Genomic DNA, 18439 nt, shown 5'->3' with positions numbered 1-18439 from the left:
ACATCATTTTTTTTTCTTTTTTTATCAGTAGTAGGTGTACGTCTATTTATAGCGGCGTGCACCCACCATCAGAGGCAGAGCGTGCGGGCTTCTTCTCCTAGCATGAGTTGAGCCTCTTAATAATTTTCTCCGAAAAGGCGTGCTTTAATTTCCTCTGAGATTGAGCTCAGCAGTACATCTCCAGGTTTTTCTTCTGCCAGCAGGTAATTAAGCATTGTTTCTTGAATTCTTGTTGAGTGCTTTCATTTAATTTGCTTGTTCCGATCTGGTACCTGCATGGGTTGCCGCAGATGACACAGAGAGCGTGAAGAAATTTCTCATAACATGTGCAGACTCAAACACACACACACACACACACACACACATATATATATATATATATATATATATATATATATATATATATATATACATATACATATATATACATATGTATACATATATATACATATACATATATATACAGGGCTTAGACGTTCTCCTTTTGATTTCACTCGTGTGTTACCTTGTGGTTGGTGTGTTATTAACCAGGATTAAAGGTTAGAGAACCTTTATTATATGTTCGTAATACTGACCGACACTAATAAGAGGGTTCGATGCACGTAAAATTTAGACCCGAGACCTGGTCCTCAATAAACTGCTGCAGCGGGATAATTCTTCTTGTGATTTTTGCAACTTCTGATCGACCAACTGTTATGTGGTTCTTCCTTGGCCTCCCAATGGCCAGTGTGGGTTGCCTCTTGGTATGGCAACCACGTATGACGCCGGACTGTACTCCTGATGGAGTCAGGCCTCCTTCTTCCAAAGCCTTTACACATAGGCAGTGTTTAGTTCCCTTCAAACTTCTAACATCAAACTGTGCAATTCGTTATTTTTTATCTACATTTAATGTTTTATACATATGTACAAATGTTTGTACATATGTATAAAACATTAAATGTAGATAAAAAATAACGAATTGCACAGTTTGCATGTAAATTGCGAGACGAATCTTTTGAGCCTAATTATACCATAATTTGACAATGTGATGCTACAGTAAATATTTGCTAATGACGGATTAATTAGACTTAATAAATTCGTCTCGCACTTTACATGCGGAATCTGTAATTTGTTTTGTTATTAGTCTACGTTTAATATTTTAAATATGTGTCCTTATATAAAAAATTTTTTGGCACACGACGGCCATAGACTGACATAGGTTGACATAGGTGACCTATTTTTAAGGAAAGGGCAATTAAATTTGTTAATCAATGGAAAAACAACGTTTTGTTCCATCGATCACCTGAATCGATCATGCAGTGTTTGTTATGAATCGATCATGCAGTGTTTGTTATTCTTCTTCCTCGGTTCCTCTTAGTCTCCATTGTCTGCCATAACGAGAATATTCGCATCTCAATCCAGGAGCGGTAGATCAAACTTCAAACTCATCTTGGAAATAAAATCCTGAATCTATTGTTATAAGCTGTAGAATCCTAGTAGAAACACACGAAATACTCTGGATGTATAAAATAAAGTTGATCTCCGTATAAACCTCCTCCTCGTAAACATGGGTTGCAATTGAACATGAATTTGCATTCACATAATTAAACAGAACCAAATCAATGCACCGGAATTGATTTCCTGGTACGAAGGGCATGTGCACGCAAATGCACAAGCAAAATGATGCATGCAGGGATGCAGCTATATATCCACAGTTGAGAGGTCTCGCCAATCGCAGGCGGATGCATGCACAAGAGACGTGTAATCATAATCCTGTCCAGCTGCAACGACCACAACCCACGATTTTGCTGTCAGTGTCGCCGTCGATGTCTGAAATTTCTTCCTTGTCCACCTGGCGCGTACTATGCAGCTGCGTGCGTCGTACTCCATCACTGTCCTACGAATAGTACTCTCTCCATCACTATAAAGTTCAACAGTAACTTTTACTCTCTCCATATTATTTAAAAAATTTATAAAAAATATATAAAAATTAAGTCAAGTATAAAAGTATTATTCATATTTTATCATCTAATTACAATAAAAATACCAATCATAAAAATATTTCAAATAAAACGAGTGGTTAAAGTTGAGCACTGAAACCATAACTGTATTAATTATTATGGGAGGAAGGGTACACCATCTTATTCGAATTGAGGGTACCCACAACCCACAATTGTACTTATGTATCAAAGCCTCCTCCATATTATTTGAGCTGCAGCTGGATTTATTCGTATTTATTCAGGCCTTCCTTTGGCCACGAGTTTTCTCGTCACCTTGTCCTTCCGACCGTATTTATTCGTGCTGAATGCGATGTGAGGTTTTTGGTTGGGCTGTTTAATTAGGTCTTGTTTAGTTCGCGAAAAGAAAATTTTTGGGTGTCACATCGGACGTTTGGTCGGATGTCGGAAGGGGTTATAGGTCACGTATGAAAAATCTAATTTGATAACTCGCCTGAAAACCGCGAGGCGGATATTTTGAGCTTAATTAATCTGTCACTAGCACATGTTGGTTACTGTAGCACTTATGGCTAATTATAGACTAATTAGGCTCAAAAGATTCGTTTCACGATTTCTATGCATACTGTGCAATTAGTTTTTTTAAATCTATATTTAATACTCCATGCATATATCCAAAGATCCGATGTGACTTTCTGGGAAAAAAAATTTGGGAACTAAGCTAGGCCTTAGTTACATCGAATGTTTTATGGAGTTTTCGCATACTAATAAAAAAACTAATTGCAGATTCCGTCTGTAAACCGCGAGACGAATTTATTAAGCCTAATTAATCTGTGCCCAGCATTAACGCCTCACAGATAGACTCCACCTTTGACTTGCTGACTAGATGAGACTAACGACGACATAGCTACCGCCGTCGCTAATCAGATCGACTCTTCGATCCGAGAAATCGCACCGATGGCAGGGATTGCAGAAAGAAAAACGACCACGTCGTGTAGATCGAATCTCCAATGCTCTGATACCACTCGTTAAGAAAATAGATACATAACGCAGACACGGAATTTTACGTCGGGAAAAAACCACGAACGCCAACTGGCAATGATCACTATTTAGGAGTCAGATACAAACGCAGGGATACATTGCACTATCGCACCTCTTCCTGTGCGGCTTACAAAGGATACATATAAGAGAATCTAGGAGTCCTAATAGGCAAAGACTCGAAGTCCTAGTAGGAAACTAATCCTATAATACAAAATACTAGTAGAAAACTAATCCGGTCATATTGATTGCTTAAATTCCGATCACATATTTAACAATTTGGCTCAACAAATTGGTTTTACATGCATAATAAGAAATTTTCGCTGCATAATAAACAAATTTACATGCCGTATCAACGATTGGAACTACAACACATATAAAACAAGTTTGACCGGTCCGTGGGTGTGTTTAGTTTACACCAAACTTTCCCCAACTCCCAACTTTTCATCACATCACATCACATCCAAAACTTTCCTACATACATAAACTCTCAACTTTTTTTCCAAACTACCAACTTTTCACAAACTTCTCCTCAATTTCAGAAACTAAACACAGCCACGGTATCACTGTATCAGCCCCCATAAAATTATCGGTCCTGAGCAGCTACACCTACACATCATATCTTTTTTATTTATTTAAACGCCTATATAGTACGCAACTTACCAACAAATCAATCATGCACATGTCTTTGAGTATGAGAACATACTGAGAACCGGTTGATCTGCATGTCTTTTCTATTAATTATAAACATAGTACTACACCTTATTGATTGTTATACCTTCCAAAGAATAATACATTGTTAGTTACTTCTTTGTAAGCCCTGATATTCAAGATCATTCATTCATTTAATTTGTTTGCATGTAGCCATGGGTTCAGGACTCTTCAAGCCTCGTGTTCATCCGGACCTCCGTGATGTTTTCTCTAAGATGTCTTTCTTTGACAAGATTGGCTTTCTAGTACGTTTTTAATTAATTTTTAAGAGTAATTTATATATCAAGTATTTATTTGATGTACATACTGCATACAATATACACATACATACCTATTCCTTAAGAATATCAGGTAATGATTATATATTAATGTCTGATCATATATAGGAATTATGTGTTATGTATGAAAATTAATCAGTATGCATGTAATTGATGTGGTCATCTTTTTATTTTATAGCAAGATAAGGGTGTTAATTAGAGAGGATGCATACATATATAGGTGAGCACTTCAGTTAATTACATCTTGGCATTAATGAAGTGTTATTTTTATAATAAAATAATTGATCACATATAATATATATAACAATTCTAATGCAACAAAAAATAAATTATATTTTGAGCTAGCGATGCAGGATTTTAATTGTTTGATCTGTTTTAATTAATATCTCAGGTGTGTGTGTGTGTTGTCTATATATATATATCTCAAAAAATACGCCAAATTAAGTTTGATGCACCATTTAATTAGGGCAATCCGTTATAATTAAGTATATTTTCAAATGAGTATGTGTGTCAATATGTAATATTTTTTCCCCTGCATATCCTGGTAATTAACAAATTATGTTCGTATAAATATGGCCATTATAGAAGCACGCATATATACATAAGCTTGATCATGCTTGTGCACCACCTTATTAACTACTCAAGTTATTTGAAGCTTTCCAATTGATATTCCTCATTAGTACGTTGAAGTATTTAATTTTACATATGCACATATACCTAATTAAATTCCCAATGTATTAACTAATTAACTCTTGTTAATTTCGTTCATGTAGTTCATTCATGCATTTGACAAGAGAAACCTGTGGCACAAGGTGCCTGTTCCGATCGGTTTGCTCTACCTGAACACCCGCCGGACCCTGCTCGAAAAATACAACCTGCTAGCTGTTGGGAGGAGTTCTCACGGTGCTCTGTTTGATCCCAAGGAGTTCCTGTACCGCACCGAGGATGGCAAGTACAACGACCCCCATAATGCTGAGGCTGGTAGCCAAAACACCTTTTTTGGGAGAAACATGGAGCCGGTTGATCAACAGGATGAGGTACTACTTCTATTTTACAAATTTTCTTACAGAATTCTAAATTTCTAAGTTCTAACAGTACAAGTTAATAGCTTAATTAAGCACTTGTTTCCCTAAAGTCCAGCCTGTATCTAAGCATGTAATAGGGATAGTACTGCTAGGGTGTCAGCTAGCCTTACCTAGCTAACATGTTTTACTTACCTGTTTTATACTTGCTTTTACTACATGTTCTGCCATCAACTTTTTTATGGGATGGAGGGGGTATATGGTACGATCGACCAGGACAAATATGCTAAGCCTGATCTAATCTCGGCCGGACCTGATCTATATTTACCAGCTGATTTCAATTTTCATCCCTATTATCTTGTTCAATAGAAAATTAGATACCATATATATTGAATTTAGTTAATGAAAAATAAAGGAGTAAAGATCACCAAAAAAGTGGTTGATTTTTATTTCTAATTTAATATCTAGTTTGACAGTTTGACTTTAAGACTTTATAATAACACTCTTTTTTATGAAACTTTTGTTTGGTAGTTCGTTCTGCATGCTTCAAATAAGTAAATGAATGAATTAACATTGAAACTCAAAAAAATAAGACGCGAGTTTTGTCAGTATATATTAAGATAAGAGCTAATTAATGTGCTTGTTAATTTAAAAATAGAACCATTTTCTTTTTAATTAGATCATACTGTTAACAGATGGAAATTTGAGGTACACTTTTAAATCATCAGGTTAATTATGCTTAACATAATTAGCTGTTATTTATCGGCGCAGTTGATGAGCCCAGATCCATTTGTTGTGGCGACAAAGCTGTTAGCCAGGAGAGAATACAAGGACACAGGGAAACAGTTCAATATACTAGCAGCTGCATGGATACAGTTCATGGTTCATGACTGGATGGATCATATGGAGGATACCGGACAGGTGCATGCTTGATTTAATTCCTTAATTTGAGAGCCTTAAGTTGTTGAAGTCTTAAAATTAAATCTTCATCTTCCATTGAGATTTTGAAATATATATTGTAGTTACATGTGGCAAATCGGGCGGGCGGGTCAGGTTCGGGTTGGACGGGTTGGGTTAGTTTGACCTTCTAGAATATCTCGGGTCGGGTCGGGTCGGGCCGATTTCAATATCAACATTTTTTTTATCGTATGTTGATTTGAGTTGGATTGGATGCTATTTGATATCGGATCGGGTCAGTTTTGGATCATATCGCGAGTCAGGTCAGGTCAATTTGATTTTGGAAAACGTCATGTCTGGTCGGGTCAGATTCGAGTCGAGTCGAGCAGATTTCTTGGGTCGGGTTGGGTTCTACCACCTCTAATTGCTAGTTGATATATAATTCAATTTTCTTGGTTTCTTCTAGATTGGAATCACAGCTCCAAAAGAAGTGGCCAATGAGTGCCCACTCAAATCGTTCAAGTTCCACCCCACAAAAGAACTGCCTACGAATTCTGATGGAATAAAGATTGGTCACTACAATATCCGCACAGCTTGGTGGTGAGTAATGCTTAAGATTTTCTCGAGTTAAGATCTTTATCAGAAATTTATCTTAAGCACAAAGAATGAACTTAAAAAATAGAGACAATCGATGTATATATATAAATCAATGCATATTTGCCCATAAAAAATGTCGTAATTTTTTTTTTGCAATTTCTATAATTATATATACCAAGGGATGGGAGTGCAGTATATGGTAATAATGAGGAAAGGGCAGAAAAGCTCAGGACTTATGTTGATGGAAAACTAGTGATCGGAGATGACGGTCTTCTTTTGCATAAGGAGAACGGTGTGGCATTATCCGGCGACATTCGCAACAGTTGGGCTGGTGTTTCGATCTTACAAGCTCTTTTTGTTAAGGAACACAATGCAGTTTGTGATGCAATAAAGGTAAGCGAATATATCATCACTATTTTCTATTTGTTTAGTTTTAGGAAGAATATAATTTGCTGTTCTTGACTAGCTTGCCACTGATTGTCTATTTGTTTAGTTTTAGGAAGAATATAAACTGTTATTTACCAAAACATTAATTTGTTTTCTTTATGCTATAAATATGAAGAAAAGATTACAAATGTTTTTTTTAATCTCAGGAAGAACATCCCAACCTATCAGACGAAGAATTATATCGGTATGCCAAATTGGTCACTTCTGCTGTTATTGCAAAGGTTCACACTATTGATTGGACTGTCGAGCTTCTCAAGACAAAAACCATGAGAGCTGCAATGCGCGCAAATTGGTGAGGATGCATTTATCTCATTTTCTCATATTTGCCGAAAGAAAAAAAATATAACCATTGATGCGGGTATTACTTTTCCAAGTGGAAATTTTATTTACATCTGCAAATTCAAATTAATTAAATTAGTGAGAATGTGTACAATTTACCTGATATTCTGATTCTTTTGTGAAGGTATGGATTATTGGGTAAGAAAATAAAAGACACATTTGGTCACATAGGAGGACCGATATTAGGTGGGCTTGTGGGACTGAAGAAGCCGAACAACCATGGCGTACCTTATTCTTTGACTGAAGAGTTTACCAGTGTTTACAGAATGCACTCCCTAATACCAAGCACTCTCAAGCTCAGGGATCCGACAGGGCAACCCGATGCAAATAATTCCCCACCATGCCTGGAAGAGTGAGTAAACAATTTAGGCCTCGTTTGGTTGGGGAAAATTTTTAGTTTTGATTGTCACATCGGATATACGGATATACATTTAAAGTATTAAACGTAGTCTAATAACAAAACAAATTACATATTTCGCTAGGAAACTGCGAGACGAATTTATTAAGCCTATAATTAATCCGTCATTAACAAATGTTTACTGTAGCACCACATTATCAAATCATAGCACAATTAGGCTTAAAAGATTCGTCTCGCAATTTACACGCAATCTGTGTAATTTGTTTTTTCTACATTTAATACTTCATGCATGAGTCCAAAAATTCGATGTGACAGCGTGAAAATTTTTGTTTTGGGAACTAAACAGGGCCTTATGTTTGGCATCCATCCCTCTCATTTTTTTAATGTGGAAGATGAAATGCAAACTAACAACTTCTATTTATTAAATCAGATAGAAAAATAGTAGATTATAAAAAAATAACGAAAAAAAAAAGTTAAGGCCCTGTTTAGATCCTCCAAAATGGCAAAAGTTTTGCCATTTTGTAGCACTTTTTGTTATTTTGGATCTAAACACTAGTAGCAAAAGTTAGCAATTTAGCATTTGGCATTTGCTAGTCCATAGTAGCAAATTGTGCCAAAAAGTGCTTTGGGACCACTTCCTCTCTCTTTCTCTCTCTCACTTTAGTGCTAGAATGGCAAAACTTTAACATGCATCTAAACACTAACTAGTACTTTTGCAATGCCAAAACTTTTGCCACCAAAACTTTTGTCATTTGCCATTTGCCATTCCAAATGGATCTAAACATGCCCTAGGACGTTCTCCTATTACATATCGACTCTTAATTACATCATTGATTACTGAACCTGACTTTAGACACTGAACTCGACACAAACGGCTAGATTTGTTATTATTTTTTTTAGCTTCTTGGCTACACAATAAAAAGTAGTAGAATGTATAATCTTGGTCACAATAAGTTTTCTGCTCGGTTAGCACATTTTTAGTATAACTGACATAAACACTGACACCATTTCTTTCTTGTGTCAAAATGTAGCATCGATATTGGAGAGATGATTGGTCTCAAGGGGGAAGAACAGCTATCAAAAATAGGGTTTGAAAAACAAGCATTATCAATGGGATATCAAGCTTGTGGTGCACTTGAACTATGGAACTATCCAAGTTTCTTCAGGAACCTCATTCCACAAAATTTGGATGGTACCAATCGATCTGACAGAATCGACCTTGCTGCCCTAGAAGGTATAATTAAAATTTAGACTCAATTTATACCACTACCAGTAGAGGATCATGATTTTGCACCATGTCAAGTTGGTACAAGCTAGGGTCCACCAAGAATAATCCAATGCATAAAAATATTGAAAATAACTCACACTGGCAACAAATGAAGTGCTAGAACAAGTATTGTGACCTTAATTAAACTACTATGTTGAAATTTATCACAACATACTTTTCAATTTTCAAGAATTCTCGAACTATTATTGTACTAACCAGATTGAAAATACAAGATTCTCTTACCGAGACATATATCATGTTTGTATATGTTGTAACCTTAACTAGCATTTATTTAAAAAACAAGGACATTGCTGCGTACTAGTATAAATAAAAATGTTAAGCAAAAACTGTACTATCCAAGTTAAGTAAAGAGGACATTGTACTGCTGTGTCTAATGCCTTTTGACAATGATTACACTGAGATTAATATCATTTTCTTTTCCTCTAAATTAAAGTATACCGAGACAGGGAGAGAAGTGTACCAAGGTACAATGAGTTCAGGAGGAGACTATTTCTGATTCCAATAAAAAGCTGGGAGGATCTGACAAGTGACAAGGATGCAATTGAAACCATAAGAGCAATATACGGAGATGATGTAGAGAAATTGGATCTTCTTGTTGGTCTTATGGCAGAGAAAAAAATCAAGGGATTTGCCATAAGCGAAACAGCATTCAACATTTTCATTTTAATGGCATCAAGGTAACATTTAGTTCTAACTAATATTGAATGCTAGACAAAGTACCAATTTTTGTTTAAGCCCTTGCTAAACGTATTAGGCAACAACCGAGAATGTGGCTTAAGCTTATTTTGAGTGATTCAAAATTTACCCAAACCAAAGTTTATTAAGGCAAGAAAATATAACGATGTGACCATTATATATGGGTACATTACTGGTAGATCCAGAATGTTACCAGAAAAAAAAAGAAGTCAAATGTGGAAGTACTAATTATAGATGATAACCACTCAGTTAAGATATGAATATTAATTTAACATCTCTAAAAACAGGAGGCTCGAAGCAGATCGATTTTTTACAAGCAATTTCAATGAGGAAACATACACCAAGAAGGGGATGCAATGGGTCAAAACAACAGAAGGCCTACGAGATGTGATCAACCGGCACTACCCTGAAATCACTGCCAAGTGGATGAAGTCCTCTAGTGCTTTCTCTGTGTGGGATGCAGACTACTAGTGCAAAAATTAAAGGCCCCCTGCCATATTATTTGGCAAGTTCTATGAAATATTATTTGTTTACAGAATTATGGTGTTTGTTCAGTGTAAATATAGTTAAATATGTCAGTGTAATATATGTAATAGGATTCATCGCACGACACAAGTTGTATGCTCATTTGTTTACAATTTATTGCACATTATTATTTGTTCATTGTAATTAAATATGGCTGGGAAAATAAGTAGGAGGAGACCATATAACATCTTCCTACAATCTTCTGTTTGATTACATCTTTCTTTTCTTTCTTTTGGTTTTGGTTACAGTGTATACTTGTACATCTACTTATACCAATTAAAGAAATCTTGGGCTTGATCGTCATCTTTTTCTTTAAAATAATCAAATCGATCTCAAATGTATGACTAAAAAAATGATGATATATTGTCTATTTGGCCCAATCCATTTACACCCATAATTCATCCTCTCTAACAAAAAAAAATGCCCTAATACACCATTAATCATACCTTTTCTTAATTTTATACGCGATATCTTCCTGTTATCTCAATGTGCAAATGATTAAATAAAGTGATACTTCTAAGAGGGAACAATTCATGAAGATGATTTGACAAAATCACAAAATATCGATCTAACGCGAATTAGTGGTGAACAGTTCAAGTAATACGCCAGTCCGAAAATGGAATTTCCTCTCTGTTTTTATTTATTTTATTTTCTTTTGTAGTAGGCGATTTCCTTTGTTTTTATTAAAAAGTAAAAAAAACTTATCTGTTGTGTATCAGCTCTGCTATGCCTTTTTAGTATAGCAAGTGGTAGCACCTTATTTCGGATGTGTACACACCGTTCCATCAATCTGAAATGTGTAGTTCTTCAGGAGCTGATCAAAGGTAGGTTTCTGTTTTGCAAATCTCCCCTGCACCTCTGAGGTTCTGACTCATTACCCTTCCAATTACCAACTTCCGGGTGCTTGGGCTTGATGATCCGAGGCCAACGCTGACTAGGACCGGCCTGATCGGGTAGGGTGACCGGTCTGACTAGTAGCACCTGAGCAGTAGGGTGACCAGAGCCTCACGGGGAACTTCTTGCCCCCGAGTCTAGAAGCTTTCACAGTAATTTTTAGTGACTCCTTCCCATCAGGAGTCTTCTCAACCACCACTTTCCTGGCCAGAATCTTATCTTCTGAGGTTTTCAACCTCTCCTCACAAATGATCACATTCTTCCCTTTAGCTCCTTCGGCTTGTTCCGGCCGAATGAGCATCTTGGCGTTGTTCAGATCAATGGTATGAACTGGGAATGGTATCTTGTCAACTTGCATCTCATACAAAACCAACCGTCCTTCATTACTTGCATGAGAAGAAGAATTATGCCATTTGCAATATGCACGCTTTAACTCCTCAAGCAACGGTATTGTATCAGATAGCTTGATGTTCTCCTTTTTAACCAACTCATCAAATATGCGATCACACTTAGAAACATCAAAGGTAAAACGGACTTCTTCTTTCCGATTCTTTTGAGTCGGCTTAAGTGATGAACAAGAATATGATTTAGCTTCCTGTTAACAGCAGAATTTTGCATCAGACTCGGTCTGTGATTGATAAACTTAAAGAAAATTTACTAAGGATATCAACCCCGAGTCAGGTTCATTGTGCATATCAGCTGTGCTTATATCGGCTACTGCAAAGGATGAGGCCGATTCAGCCAATGAAGTATTCCAGCCGATATGGGTTGGATCAGGCCCAAGTGAAGTCCGGATTTTGGAGAATCGTGCGTTGCCAACTAGAGATAAAGCTCATTCATGGCAACTGTATCTATTAATAAGGATATGTAAGTCATATTAATTAAGTGTGATCGTGTATGGCAAGAACCTGCTGTTGGTATTTCTTAATGACATTACTAGAAATAGAATTCCAAGCAATGGTGTAGAAACACTCGTGGTATATCATGGTTACAGATTTCATCCGCAAGCGCACGATTATACCATTGTAATATTTCACCCCGAGAGTATTCCAAGGGTATCGTATTTGTTTAATCCCGTGGGAAGATTATAATAAGGAAAACCATACTAATAATTTGTATGTTACTTGTAATAATCAAAGTCTAAGCAGGGGTTAAGATAATAAATAGGGTATGTAGAGTGACACACAACAAGAGAATTGTGTACTCTCATAATAAATCTTCTAAGCTAAGTGGAAAGAAAATAGAGAGAATCTAGTCCTATACTTCTAATATACATACATATTATATATATATCCTAGTTGTATGATTACTTAGCTAATAACTTATTTCCAATGCCCTCCTGATACTTCAAGAGGCCACCCTTGATTGCCGAGTTCCTTACAACAATCCATTATGACTATCCAACAGGGGCTAAATACGGAGGAGTACCCTCCCCAGGAAAGTAACTTAGGACTATATACACGCGCGGAGGAATACACGTACTGAGCTGTCACCATCAGCGGCCTACCTCGACTTATTCACAACATATAACCTCAAATAATGATATCCAGTAATCTAAGCACCATGCTTAAATACCAAATACTATTCTAATATGATCGTCATAACATAGAGCAAACATATATACGACCATTATACCCACACCATTGCATTTCCCAGATAAGCTAGCATCATAATCAGTTTAACTTGGATATATAATAAAGTTGGTATTCATATACTCGGAAAGTAATACAATACCAGAGTAGTATAAAGAAGAATATTCTAATAAAAGTATAAGTCTTACAAAAGAGAGTAGAGCTACTAGAACCAAACCCGAATCCTTCTGAAGACTTCTCGGACTAAGATTTCTATTCTATTCCTACTCCATTAGCTTGAGAACACTACTAAACTAAAGAGAGAGCTTGATTCTTCTTGCTTGAGGTGTGCGTTGGAATGGAGGCAGTGATGGCCTTTTATAGGCTGGTAATGACGGTTATGGCGGTTGGAAAGGTCGGTAATACCCTCCAACTGCCATAGGGGAGCAATCCAAACCGTCCAGCACCAACCTTGGATCCATCGGCTGCATGGCGGGTTTGGCCGAACCATGGGCCGGCTCAACCAGCCTAGGTTTTGGCTGGTGGCCCCATCATGTGTTCCTCATTGTAGCATTTCACTCTAAAGTATTCCAAGGTATTGTATTTTTAATCCCAAGGGAAGATAATAAGAGTGGACTATGCTAATACACTTTATACATATATTACTTGTATTTGTCTAAGTCTAAGTCGGGGTTAAATTTAATATAAGGGTAGAGTGACACGAAGTAAAGCTGATCAAATCCTCATAATAAATTAATTCTAACTAAGTGGAAGAAGAAATAGAAAGCACTCACTTCCTATACTTCTAGTATACACTCAATTCCTAATTTGCATCTGCTAGTATACAATCATGTGACCAATACCCCCTAAAAGTACCCTCCTGGTACTTCGAGAGACCACACCCGGTTGCCGAGTTCCTTACGACAACCTGTCATGGCCGTCCAACCGGGGCTAAATATGGAGGAGTACCCTCCCCAGGAATTTGTGTTAGGAATATATACTAACGTGGAGGAATACCCATACTAAGCTGTCACCATCAGCGGCCCACCTCTACTGTCCCGTAGCATATATGCCCAATTAATGATATTTAGTAATCTAATCACTGCGCTTACATTACTAAATACTATTCTACATCCATGCACACGATATAGAGCAACTGATAACTCAGACATTAAACCCGCACCATTGCACCTCTCTGATAGGCTACCCACACAATCGGTACGACACATATAAATAGTAAGAACAGTGCTAAGACTAAACAAAGTACCGAAGATGTATAAAGAAGAATATTTCATTAATACCGAAAATATTACAGGAGAGAATACAAGAGCAGCTAGAGCCATACTGAAACTCTTCCAAAGACTCCGAGGACTCCGAATACTATTCTATTCTACTCCACTTAGCACTAAAATACTAATACTAAGGGCCTGTTTGGTATAGCTCTAACTCCTAAATTTAGCTCCAAGAGTTGGGTCTGGAGTGGAGTTGTGGAGCTGCCTAAACCTAGCTCCACAACTCTAGTTCATTTTGTGAGAGAGCTCCACCCAGCTCCACTCCCAGTTTTGGTGGAGCTGAAACTGTTTGGCTGAGCTCCAGCTCCAGGAGGGGTAGAGCTGGAGCTGGAGCTGTGCCAAACAGGCCCTAAAGTATGAAGAGGAATTTGAGCATGCTTGAGTGTGTTGAGAGAGTGAATGAGCTCCTCCTTTTATAGGGCAGTTATGAGGGTTGTAGCCATGCGAGATATTCATTTTGCCCCTACAACCGTCATTGAAGAGTGATCTGGAGCGTCCACGTGGAGGGCCAGCCGGAGCCGACGCCACTAGGGTTCAGCCGAACCCTCAAACCTCGGCCGGCCCAACAGGCCTCCAGCTCCGGGCAGGGCACTGACTGGTGGGTCCCAATTGCGGTTGTGGCAGTTAAGGCGGTTTTCGGACGGTTACACCTGACAGGTGGGCCCTCCTTATCCATTTGCTTGCTTAGGAGTGAGGTTTCTTAACTTTATCATTATTTTATTTGATAAACTCATGCAACATATTATTCTCCAAATACAAGTGGAACTATATTAATTGAAAACAAATATGCATGTAAGCATAGCTAATTCTCCATTATCTTAGTTATATTGACAGTCGAAATTTGTCTGTAACGACCGTTACCATACATGATCTTTGCATGTGTGGTATATATGATTCAAACATGCACATGATCGTGTGTTTTCATTAGCATCTCACATACGAAGCACTTCCGTATACTATTCTTTTAACTCCTCTTATTCAAAGCTTCCAGTTCATATTTCACACTCTAGGTCATTTTAAATGTGAAAATCATCAATTACAAAGTTCTTGATCTCATTGAACTTTATAACTTTCATTCAGAGTTTGTCTCCATCTGAAGTGGATTCAGAATTTTAAAATTTATTTTATCAAAATAAATATAAGAAATTCTATCACTTGTTCCACTATATAAACGGCCTCAAAATGGAAAATTAGTGAACTATAAAGTTGTCAGTCTCATGAAGTTGTAAAATTTTAATATAGAGTTTGCCTTTATAAGATACATCTTGAAAAAGTTTTGCAACAAGGCACAAAAATATATATATATATATATATATATATATATATATATATATATATATATATATATATATATATATATATATATATATATATATATATATATATATATATATATATCTCTGTTCTTCATTTTCACGACCTGCATGTGCATGGCTTGAGCTAGATGGGAAATGGCTCATATGTGTCCGTGTTTGGCCAAGGATTTCTAGACCAGTGTGCATATATATGTTGCACCTCCTCGTGTCATTTCTACCAACACCAGAGAAATGATCATTTGTGGATCGGTCAAAAATCACATTAGTCCCGGTTTCAATGGGAACTGGAACTAAACATCCTTTTTTCCCAGTTGAAAAGCCCAACGCCACTTATGATCTTCAGTCCCAGTCGGTATTACCAATCGGGACTAAAGATCATTTTTAGTCTGGATCAAAAGCGTCTGGCTCCCTACTATCTACCAACCGGGATTAAACATCAATGTGTCGTATATAATCCCTCGCACTTATCCTCTACTCCTCGATCTCAAACTCCTCCTCCCTGTCTTTAACTTCCTCTCCTCTCTTTGCTCCTCTCTCCTCTCTCTCTCTCTTTGCTCTCTCTTATCCTCTCCTTTTCTTGCAGCAGCAGCAGCAAGGAGCAAGTGAAGGCGGCGGCGGCAGCCTGGCCCGGGGGCGGCGGCAGCCCGCGTGGCCATGCTGACGGTGCTGGCGCAGGTTGCAGAGCGGGAGGGGAGGTACCTGGCGCAGGTGATACCTTTGTTGATTATTTGTGAATTATCTGTGAATTTATTGATTTGTGATGTCTTTGGATCTGTAAATTTGTGATGTGAATTGTGAATTTGTGATGTCAATTTGAGTATGTTTATTCGATATGTGAATTTGTGGATGATTCTGTGATGTTTCTGTGAATGTGGATGATTTTGTTGTTAAGTTTAGTTCGAAATCAATATACAAACAACAAAAAACAATTGAAAAAAAAGAAAAAAAATCTTTAGTGGTAGTGCCAGCCACGTATCGCTTCTATTTTAGTACCAGGTATTTCAATCGGAAATAAAGATTGGCATCTTTAGTCCCGGATTCATGGTTCTGGTTTGCAACTCAGGACTAAATGGGTTTGCAAACGTGGACTAGTGTGGGTTTCTCCAGTGCAATATCCATTCACCATATATATATATATATATATATATATATATATATATATATATATATATATATATATATATATATATATATATATATATATATATATATATATATATATATATATATATATGCAAGTACCTTCTCTGGTTCCAATCCTACGAGGGACAACTTCTCGTCCTTCTCTCTGCATCTGCTATCTTCAGATCAAAATACAGCAGCACGCCAAGCCATCCATTGGAACCAGAGGCATCAGGAAACTACATACAGGAATGGGTATTCCTATATCGGAGGGAAGCCATTACTGTTGCAGCCATGTGAGAATTGCTGGCACATTCAGGGATTCAGATTCTCATGTTGGTAGCTCAGTTGAACGTGTGGGTCTGTATTTCTTGATTGAGCTACAGGATCTGCAATGCCAACCTCGTGTCCTCGTCAGAGAGTGTTTCTGAATACTGATAGCACTCAGCTTTTACACTATTTCCGGATAATATTCATCTACCTGTTCTATGCCTCCATCAGCGCATGGCTTATCGGTTAGCATCGTACACGACAAGGATGCAAGTATTGAGGAGGCTACTATATATGGCCACTTCCAGTATTTAGCTCGATTCGATCACTTAAATAGATATAAGAAGAAGGCAGAAAAGTTTCATTGTTTTGCTTAAGATGGGGAGCTGACAATATCGTCACATCAATAAATAAGTGGGCTGCTGTTAAATATGAGAAGCATACGCCTATCTAGCTGAGCTGCCAGTAGTGTTTACATGGGTAATGGAAGATATTTCCTGAGGTTTCCCGAAACAAGATAGATTCGTTAATACACAGAGAAGAATTATTACCACATAAGGGATTAAGGGAATATTTATTCGTTTATATTGACTGTCCATATAAAATCAATTCTATCAACTTTCATACTCTATAACTGTCTAACACGTAGGTTCCAGAATTTTGTGAGCCATTATTTTTATCTTCTACACGATAGGATGAATCTCGGCCCAGAATTCTCACATAACAAGTGAAATAGGAAGTACTACTTTCACAATATATCAAAATTATTGGCAATCTTCAATAGTGTTTGTAGATGTTTGGATAGGTGTCAAATTTTACCAACACCATCTCTTTGATAGTAGAAATTTTGCCCATTTAAATTTGGTTGTAGCAAAAGTTACCCAAACTTTGGCACTACCACCAAGATTTTGGTACTGCACCAAACCAAGCTAGCACGTTATGCAAAATCTCCTAAAGAAATTGAAGATGGATATATGAAATCATGTGATTATTTAATCTATCTGATGAACAATTTTCGAAGATAAGTGTATGTAAAAATACGGTGAATATTGTTTTTAGTTGTTGGCTCTGTGAGACCGGTCAGACCAGGAAGGTTCCACTTGTCAGACCAATGGTGATTGGGCGGTCTGACTAGGTTGCCCAACGGTCAGCCCGGAAGACTCTAGGTGGGAGTCGGTTTTGGGTTGTTTTCTTGTAATTTCTAGATTGCTTCATGTTTGTAACTTCTAGATGGTTTCTATTCGTATGTGATAGTACTGTGTGCTGATGTAAGTCAAGTGGGTGTGAGCTTGTACTCGGATCTAGAGTTTCTTTGTTGTTCATATGTAGGTGTTGTTTGAGGCCATGGGAATATAACCGGTGATGGATCAGGACTAGATTTGGGAGAAGTAGAGGTCTAGATGGTCAAGGATGCTTAGACTAGAGAACAATGCAAAGAAGGTAAAGATTTTCAAATGGCATACACGTGTTGTTGCGTTCGTATGGAATGAAAAGTCAAATTTGGAAAGATTGGAGTGTGGAGTTGTATGGGGATATTGTTTCCCTGATTTGATAGATTTCCTACGTAATTATGAGTCCTAGTTCTAATTGGATTTATGGTTAGGCATGGCCACGTTCTGGGTATAAATAGATGAGGGGAGAGAAAAGTTACGGTTTGCTTCGAGATTTGCAAGCAGTTAGATCGGCAGCGGCGAGCAATAGCAAGCAGACAGGGAGGCGGATGTTCTACTGACCGGACAACACTGGCCGCTCAGACCGGTGTGTAAAGCGTCAGACCGGCTACGCCAAGGTCTTCATCTGGTTAGAGGGTAATCTTTTAGTTCCGTAAAAAGATTTTTGTTTCG

General features: G+C 37.4%; 1 protein-coding gene across 2 annotated transcripts; it reads left to right on the top strand.

Annotated features, from left to right (window-relative positions):
- The first annotated feature begins 64 nt into the window (after window positions 1–64).
- On the top strand, window positions 65–10433 carry LOC4352160 (alpha-dioxygenase PIOX-like). Of its 2 annotated transcripts, XM_015764900.3 has the most exons (11): window positions 68–203; window positions 3837–3928; window positions 4735–4998; window positions 5755–5904; window positions 6347–6480; window positions 6657–6870; window positions 7071–7216; window positions 7388–7615; window positions 8653–8855; window positions 9343–9586; window positions 9893–10433. In XM_015764900.3, the coding sequence occupies exons 2-11, from the start codon at window positions 3839–3841 to the stop codon at window positions 10074–10076; spliced, it is 1857 nt and encodes a 618-aa protein (XP_015620386.1). In that variant the 5' UTR covers window positions 68–203; window positions 3837–3838; the 3' UTR covers window positions 10077–10433. The 2 variants fall into 2 exon arrangements, with proteins under 2 accessions (XP_015620387.1, XP_015620386.1); XM_015764901.3 differs by lacking the exon at window positions 3837–3928 and having other exon boundaries at window positions 65–203.
- The last annotated feature ends 8006 nt before the right edge of the window (window positions 10434–18439 follow it).

This window comes from Oryza sativa, chromosome 12 (assembly GCF_034140825.1).
Source record: "Oryza sativa Japonica Group chromosome 12, ASM3414082v1".
NCBI lineage: Eukaryota > Viridiplantae > Streptophyta > Magnoliopsida > Poales > Poaceae > Oryza > Oryza sativa.
The sequence above is the reverse complement of the archived record's forward strand: the minus strand, read 5'-3'. Positions and strand labels throughout refer to the sequence as shown.

Bases quoted from the DNA above. Each gene is read 5' to 3' on its own strand.
- LOC4352160 (XM_015764900.3), top strand. From the start codon at position 3,839: ATGGGTTCAGGACTCTTCAAGCCTCGTGTTCATCCGGACCTCCGTGAT. The intron at 3,929-4,734 runs GTACGTTTTTAA...TCGTTCATGTAG, and splicing joins TTGACAAGATTGGCTTTCTA to TTCATTCATGCATTTGACAA. The intron at 7,217-7,387 runs GTGAGGATGCAT...TCTTTTGTGAAG, and splicing joins GCTGCAATGCGCGCAAATTG to GTATGGATTATTGGGTAAGA.